General features: G+C 39.7%; 1 protein-coding gene across 1 annotated transcript; it reads left to right on the top strand.

Moving 5' to 3' along the window:
• The first annotated feature begins 2,102 nt into the window (after positions 1-2,102).
• On the top strand, positions 2,103-3,925 carry LOC124291419. Its single transcript, XM_046728406.1, has 4 exons — positions 2,103-2,330; positions 2,498-3,052; positions 3,151-3,267; positions 3,503-3,925. The coding sequence occupies exons 1-4, from the start codon at positions 2,103-2,105 to the stop codon at positions 3,923-3,925; spliced, it is 1,323 nt and encodes a 440-aa protein (XP_046584362.1).
• Positions 3,926-9,147: the final 5,222 nt, after the last annotated feature.

The following is a 9,147-nucleotide window of genomic DNA, read 5'->3' as shown; positions in this document are numbered from 1 at the left end:
AAGGTCACGATACGATACGTATCGCGATACATAATTTTCGCGCCTTTTCATAGCATTACCTTATCGGCAACGTACGCGCTCGCTGATTGGCCCATCAAAATAGTCTAGCCAATTAGAAAAGCTTTTAGTTTCCAACCTATTTTTTAAGTAAAGCTAGCTACATCTATTTATCGGAGCGATCTCGTATAATTTTACTATCTAGACTTTGAAGGAGATGGATATAGCATAAAAATTTGAATCGATAAAGTTTTAAAATAGGAATCGATACACGCAAGCATGTATCGCGTATCGTATCGTCAGTAAAATGTATCGATGCATCGGTACATTCTCGTATCGCGACACCCCTAATTAAGCTATGTGCCCTAGAATGGACATTTTTGGACACGTCCATATCCTCAAGTGATCCGTATTTGTTAAATAGCTCAAATATATCATCATGATGCCGAGACAAGTGACAACATGTTTCTAAATAATTTTTAAAATTTGTACAGAAAATTTACATGTACAGGGCTTAGCATAACCAGCCGATTCATAGAATCGCGCCAGTTCTAACACCCGTCTAGGTGAAGTAAGGGACGGAACCAGTGCCCTCAACCACCTGACTCCCGTCCTCCACCGACACAGGGGCGCAACCCACTGCAAACGGGTTGGTGGACCAAACATAACCCGGGGCCACAACGGGGGGTTGAAGAGCGCTTAGCGTTACCCAGCACCCACCACGAGGAGGTGGCTCTTCACGGGTGCCAGAGTGCCAAAAGCAAAAGAAGAAGCTTAACGCAGTTTACGTATATATTTAGACGAAACAGAACTTCAGAGTGTAAAACTCAGTATTGCAGACTAGGAATAAACATAAAAGTTTATGTAGACAGTGGAACGTAAATACCAATATCACAAAACCAATAAACTATATTTGGCAAGGAACAATTCTTCTGTACGTTGGAGGCAGCTGAGAAGAATTTCAAAGTTAAAATCCTATATGAATTACATAACTAAAGAAAGATGGCACGATCATTTTATGAAAGTCTTTGAATGATATTTAGAAGCGATACACATAAGGAAGAGTTTTTTATGGATGTCAACTTCATTATTATGAGGAACACAACGTTCGGAGTACATCCTTACTCCTTCATCACCTTCATTTCTTATTTTTTATGAACTTTTTTAATAGGAGAAATATAACTGAACCAGATGTACTACTCAATTTGGACCAATGGGTGAAGTTAATAAGGAGATGCTTGAATTCATTATACAGAATAAGAAATTCATAAGGCTATGGCGCATATGAAAAAATGGTAAATCTCCAGGTATTAATAACGTCCTTATAGAAATGATTAAAACAAGCGAATCTTAAACAATGCCCTTCTTAGAGGCAATGTTCAATCAAATATTTTCAAATGTTCTTTTTCCACAAATGTGGAATAAAGCAATCATAGTTTCTTTGCACAAAAAGGGTGATTAAATAATCTCTATAATTTCCTAGGGATATCTGTCTTCAGCTCACTCGGGAAAATATATGCTGGAGTTTTATATGAAACACAAACAAAATGGGCACATGTTATGGATACAGTTTCTGAAACTCAAGCTAGTTTACAGAAGGGTTATTCAGTTGGTGACCACATCTTAACATTGTATGCTATCAGCGAGAAAAATCTGTGTAGAAGAAGGATATACGGTGCGTTCATTGATTTTAAAAAACCTTTTGATTTTGTAAATAGAGATAAACTCTGGAAATTGTTCTCATCATATGTAAGGTGTCGTACCTGGAAGTAGACATTTGTTATTACAGTAAAAATCCTTTGATGTTCGGCCGAGGTAGATACATGTTGTTTTAAAGGATTAATGAGATGGGTGACACTAAAACTTGAACTGGTGAGTGAACTCGGAGTTCACTAATTAGTGATATGAACTCACTAGTTCTAACTATGAACATAGTTGCTGATATGAACTCACTAGTTAAATGACAAATAACACAATTATGATTATTTGATTGATATCAACTCACAAATTAACTATATTATTTAAGAAAATTTAGATTGATTGATATAAACTCACACTGGGTATATATCATGGTAATTCCACCAAGAATCTATCACTGTCAAAAAATGGCAAACCAGCAGTTAGACTATAAGTTTCTCCCGACTTCACGTGGTGGACGTTATCTAGTTGTTGAAGGCTTTGTGTTTCGATTGAATCGAAGACGCAACGATGCTTCATGGGCATCTTGGAGATGCCAGGAGAAGACATGTGCTGCGACTGTCTCTACTGTGAACGACATCATCACCAAGCATCCCAGCCCACATAACCATGGACCTGTCCATAATGAGATAAAGGTATGTTGTGCGTAAATGTGTCTATAAATTATAATATTAAAATGGTATAAAGCTCTGCTACATTTGTTCATTATTTGCACAATTTTAGACAAATGTGCTCGAAAAGCACTTCATTAGATTTATGCAGCCATAACATTACATTAATTTCGGTTATATCTTATTTACAGGTCAGAGAGACACTGGACAGGATGAAGATGGTGGCCAAGTCATCTCTGGGTCCGATACCGACGCTGTACAACGAGGTTCTGGCCTCAGTGAGCGATGGTCCTTGGACGGAAGAGAACAGGTCGTTCATCGCAGAAATGCCGACGTACGACACCGTCAAGAACAGACTGTACCAGGCCCGAAGATCCACCTTCCCACCCATCCCATCTTCCCGACGAGAAATCGTGATCCCAGACGAGTTCAAAACAACCAACGCTGGCGAGCCCTTTGTCATCATCAACGATGGCGACGACGATAAGATCCTTGGCATGACGACAACGGTGAACATGCAACATCTTTGTGCTGCCGAAGTTGTGTATGGTGACGGAACCTTTTATGTCTCACCATCACTCTTCCTGCAGCTGTACACTCTCCATGCTATGGTTGGTGGTCAGATGTTTCCGCTGGTCTTCTTCTTGCTGCCAGACAAGGCGACTGTTACTTACGACCGCGCCTTCCGTCTCCTGAAGGAAGCAGTGGAAGCAAGAGGACTTCAGATGTCACCTCAACACATCCAGGTAAATTGATTTACATAACTCTTAATAAATGATAGTCAGTATTCATGTAGTTATTCATTATTATTAATTATATAATTTCCACATTTTAAACATTCCAGATGGACTTCGAATCTGCAGCGAAGAATGCCGTCTCCGTCAACTTCCCGACGACGCTGTGGAGGGGGTGTCTATTCCACTACTTCTGTGGAAGAAGACACAAGGGGTTGGCCTTCAGGGCGCCTACAACCACGACGAAGACATCACCCGCTTCGTAAGGCGTGCTGCTGTACTGCCTTTGGTGCCCGTGACAGATGTAAGTATTGCATTGCATTGCGCCTGAATTGGAATCGGATTTTATTATTATAAATCATATATTACTATGCTTAAACTATGTCATTCATTTTGTGTACTTCGCGGCTGATGATCAATAATCACAAATTATGTATTCATAAAATAATCTTGTGCTTCCAGGTAGACGACGTGTGGCTGAACGCACTTGCAGACATGCCTGACGACCCTCGCTGCCTCCGTCTCGCCGACTACGTGACCACCCAGTGGGTGGAAGGACATATACCCCAGACAGCGTGGAACCACTACCAGAACACCGGTCCAAGAACCAATAACCACCTGGAAGGTTGGCATGGTCGCCTTAAGAAAATTATTTCTAAGGCTCACCCCAATGTCTTCGAGATGTTGTCTTTCCTCAGGAAAGAGCAGAAACTGAACGAAATCAAGCTTGTTCAGTACGCTGCTGGGAGGAAACCGCCACCAAAAAGGAGGAAGTACATCCATGTCAACTCAAGACTAGAGACTCTGAAGCAAGAACTCCGAGATGGTGCCATGAGTGTCATGGTTTACGCTGATGCCGTGTCGCATCTAATGAAGTTACAGTGAACTGACATTTAGTGTGTGACTTTGAAGTGTGATGCAGTAGACCTAGTGCTAAGTACTGAATGCAATGTTAATCATGCTTTGTGTATATTATTATTTAATTTATGTATGTAATATTAATGTAAATGAACTAATAAAATAAAATAGTGATACCTGATACTTGTACATGACAGTGTTGACAATATCATTTTTGTGATATTTGTGTATATTTATTGAACTTTATTGTATACATATGACTTATGAAATAAAAGTAAGAACGAAACTATGCTATGTATTTTGTTTTTTACCTTGGGAATGGTTTGTGGATGTATTCCATCTATTTACCAGTTAACATTTTTTGTATGACCCATGTGGTTGAAATAACATAGAACCTCCATTGTTCTCTGGAGGCAGTGGACTTGAAAATCCTTACATGCTCCACTGGTTTGTTGTTTTAAACATCACAAATGTCTACTTCCAGGTATGTAACCTGGTGTAAACGGTAGCATGTTTACTCTTTTTGAGCACATATGAAACTGTGAAAGCGTGTGTCAGAGTACAATCCGGGTTAACGGAACATTTTAATTGTCTGTTTGGTTTACGGTAGGGATGTATGTTGAGTCCAATGTTATCCTCATTATTGATAAATGAACATTCTGTAGGGTACCACACATGGGCGTCTGAGATCCGCCATATACGTTGCTCACACGGACTTGGATTTGGATTTGTCCGGTTTCCACAAGCCGCCGGTGATCAGTGTGCTTTTATTCACATTTTTATAGAACGCTTGATCAACATGTTTTACCAAAATTGGACATCTACTCTTGAAACCAGTTCACGTTATAAGTTCTTTACAGAATATAAGAGTCTTCTTGAGCCAGAGGGGTATCCGTCTTCCTATTTGGAATACAAATTCAGTAAAGTATTGATCAAATCCAGAAGTGGTGTGTTACGTCTAAAGAATAACGTAGGAAGGTGACACAATATTGATGTATCTCTACTTGTCCTGTATGTAAAGTAGATTTAGAAGATGAACATCACTTTTTGTTGAAATGTCCAGCTTGTAAAGAACTTCGGGGTAGATTTAAGTTAATATGAGATCGTTAGCAATACCCACAAACAAAACAAGCCTAAAGACATTAACAATCTAGCTCGTTTTATATATTATGCATACAAAATTATGGAAAAGTTAGAAAAATATTAAAATTTTAAAAATTCTAGTAAAACAACACATATATATGTTAATGGTATATGTCACTGGGGATGTAAGATAATCTATGCAGGTAGACAGGTATATGCTATGAATTTTAAGAAATTGTCTCCTTTTCCGTTCACGCCTTCATACCTGCTTGGAATATGTATATTGATATGTATATCGGCCTGTGGCTTTCATACGTAATAAAGATTTGATAATGATGAACGCATTTGAATATTTAACTTTGTACACTACTATCACACATGACAAACTTAGGGATAATTCCTTGGTCCATGGGGTATTTGTAGTAAACCGTGGTGAGCGTTGATATAGGTATATATCTATCTTCAAAGGTCAAGGACAATTGGTCAAAAATGAAAGCAAAGGTCGGTCAACTGAGGTTTTACTCAGTATCTGATATGTTTGTTTCTTTTCTTTTTAACACCGCACTCACAGCTATATCATATATCTGTAAATAATCGAGCCTGGACCAGACAATGAAGTGATCAACAGCATGAGCATTGATCGCCACAATTGGGATACGATGACAGGTGTCAATCAAGACAAGCCTGACCACCCGACCCCGTTCGTCGCCCTAACGACACGCATGGGTTGCTGAAGATATATTCTAACCTGGACCTGCATAGGTTCAATATCTGAATTGCTGTAGTTCCCATCAACGTACAAGCCGGGGTAAACATTTACACAAGAAATAGACATCCCATGGGCACCATGATTGTGCTACCCTCCTTGCCCATCCGTTTCTTTATGCTTATGAGTCCGAGCTCGGGTTGGCAAAGCCCAAACATTGTAATTTGGTCTCCTAATCGTCATCGTTAAATATTTATGTGAACATTTTGGAGATAAACATACTGTGTTGGAAAGTCAGGGGTATATAACGTGATTATATACCTCTGAATGACTTCAATTTACCAATCACAATTCAGTATTTACTGATGTCATTGTCATTTAAATACAGTCCCTGTGTGTCCAAATGAGAACGATGAATCGCAAAATAGCTCAAAGTCTGGAACAGTCTATTTAATGTCAATACGTTACACAGCAAAGAATACCCTGTACCTAACAATGTTTGCTATTTGTTATTTGTTAACCCTTCACTGGACACGTTGTTTTAGAAACTATCCTGTTGATATGTGTACAAGTTGACATCTTTCTCGGAGGGGCACAATAGAAGGAGGGTCAGCGCAAACACACATTGCGAGAGTTTGTCACATTCCATCGTTTTAATATAAGTCTTTACCTGATATTTAAGTCCAATAGAAATACTGTGAAATGTACAATAGAAACAGAAATACCAACCACAAGGTTTAATTTGCTAAACTGTTGCTACATTTTGCTAAACAATTGCATACGCATCTGGTTGAGCAGTTTTCAGGGAGTTTAGATTCTGCTAAAAAATTGAACTCGATCTCACTCAGTCTGAGTAGGAATAACATCATTTTCACGTGATCATTTCGCAAATGAATCTCGGGCCTTGTAATGAAACAGGGCAGGGAGTGTCTGCTCTCTGAGATATGTCAGGGCTGAATTGTATTTCGGAGTAGGTACCGAAACAGTTTGTTCCATTGGTCGTCTCGATAGCACTAAAAAAGAAAACACATGCTTCTTTTGTAAGTTCCTTACGCAGCAGTCGTCTATAATAGGAGGGGTAGTCTCTCGTTTGAATTTGTCATGGTCCACGCTCATAAACAGGTGCCCTTGTGGACGTCCACCTGGATTAACCTTGGACGCCTCAGGATCCTTCATAACCCACTTTATGATTTATTCATGTTCATAGACGGGCATAGAATAACAATATGAGCACATATAACTGCAATAATAACCTTGAAAAAGATTTAAAATAAAAGTCGTTTGTCCGCATATGGTAACATGGTGGACGTGTTGGTAAAAGGAGCTCTGTAACAGATTTGCTTGTACGAATCTTGCATTTGATGTTCAGCTGATCATCGATAAACACGTGCAATTATGATAATTTACCAGCCGATTACAAATCCTTGCTTTCTGCATAGTGACAACCTCACTTGCATTCTCGATTCTACACCATCTGTGGTTCGCACCTCGAGCAATATTTCGAGACTAGTGATACATCTGCAAGAGACATATCTTTTACCGCCATGTTAACCTCTGGATAAGGTCTTACAGAATGGAGTTTTCCATCCTCATCTAGATCTTGCTATGCTCGCATCCCTAGACTACATCGCTGGAGGCACTCCTTCAACAGTTACTTCTGCTTGAGTAAGCTTAGGGTTGGAGGATAGCTCTGACTCTCTTGAATATGCTGCCGAGGGATCTTCGAACATCGAAATACCCTTTAACGATCTAGCAGGCACGTTCAGTTTGATGTTCCATAGTATATCACTTTTGTCCTGGAGATCATGGGATGGCGAAGCAAACGATGATACAAAATGGCTGAACCTACAGTATACAGGTTACGAATCTGTCTTCATGTTTCCGGATCTGTTACCTTGTCATACATTGTGACATATTTGTGTTAAGGAAATGGTTAACTTCATTCCTGGCTTCAAGTACCCTATTATATCCATTATATGTATGTTCCAACCCATCACCCAGAGATACGTGGAAGAAGGGCATGTGACTCTCCAGTAACCCAAAGTCAAGTGGAACAGAGACTTGGTTATCTTATGCATCACATATAACATTATCTATCGTGACTGTACTATATACACAAGCAGAACATACGCGCGTCTCGATGGATTCCGATTAGAATTTGAATAAATAACTTTATAGTGTAAGTCACCCGTTTGCGCCGTCTTCCAGAGATCCATATAACAGTAGAATACATGACGATGATAAATATTCACGACATCATTGTCACTGATTTTAATTAGGGTTTTCTTTACAATTGCACTGCCTTTGTTCTGAACAAGCTCCCTGTTACCGTTGGAACTCAAACTAATTAAAAAGGAAGACGAGAAATTCCTGAAATGTGTCTGATTCTGATTGATGGCACTGGCTGTTATAGTCAGCTGCTAATGAATATTTCCATGCCTTAAAGACGATATGCGATATGTCGCTCTAATCAGTATTCACTATGCTTTGTTTGCAGAGACTCGTAAGCGCCTCTACAGACAATAATTTTATTTACTCTCGTACTCAGAGAATCCTGGCATCGTCTTCTTAGGCGGACGTGGCTCAGGTGCCACATGCTACAGAGGCTGCAAATACACTTTTGAAATTCTGACTGCCACTAATGAATCAGCATCTTTGTTGTGCAGCTATAGAGAATTACTTAGATAAGACAAGCACTATCAACTTTTATTCTGGCTTTAAGTACTGTTAGTAGCTCTGGTCCAACACATACACCACTCCGGACTAATAACGATGGTGTAAATAGAAGCGACAAAACCCTTTCCCAATTTATGAAATCTCTGCCAAAAGCAGAGCCGATTGTACAATTGTGACTATATCATGAGCAGATTGTTGTTTCAGCATTATTACAACTGTATGATGTTGTTTGTAAACAAATCGGGTCTGAACCAGACAATCCAGTGATTGTCACCATGCGATACGATGACAGAGCATGTGTTTATGAATCACTATGAAATAGTGATGATACCAGGTGTTCGCGAAAAGGTGAGCATATCCTGCCCCACCGGTGGTACCCGTCATAAACATATGCTAAGTCTAGTCATTTGTTCACCTGAAATATTTCGGGAACGTATGATATAAGTCAAAATAGGGAATTACATCGGACATCATTGTTGCCACTGCATCACATTTCTCCTCATGTCTTCTTGAAAGCTACACTTGAAGTCATCAGGAGAAACTGCAGGAAAGTTTACAGGGAAAGCTGCATCTGCACTTCCTGGTATGATAGGGAGTATTGTATCCTGGCTCTTAAATGTGCTGTCTACTTGGCTTAGTCACAACTTATTGGCAGCGATGTGGCAATTGCTGGGCTGTTGTGTGTAGCTGCTGGGGCCCGTTTGTCCAAGTCATGACCACACCTGCAGCGACTCTGCCTATTAAGTTTTGTTTGTGTATGGATGTGCTGTTGGTGTTCCGTTGC

This window comes from Haliotis rubra, unplaced genomic scaffold (assembly GCF_003918875.1).
Source record: "Haliotis rubra isolate DU_JTF1 unplaced genomic scaffold, ASM391887v1 Scf491, whole genome shotgun sequence".
In the NCBI taxonomy this organism is placed as follows: domain Eukaryota; kingdom Metazoa; phylum Mollusca; class Gastropoda; order Lepetellida; family Haliotidae; genus Haliotis; species Haliotis rubra.
The sequence above is the reverse complement of the archived record's forward strand: the minus strand, read 5'-3'. Positions and strand labels throughout refer to the sequence as shown.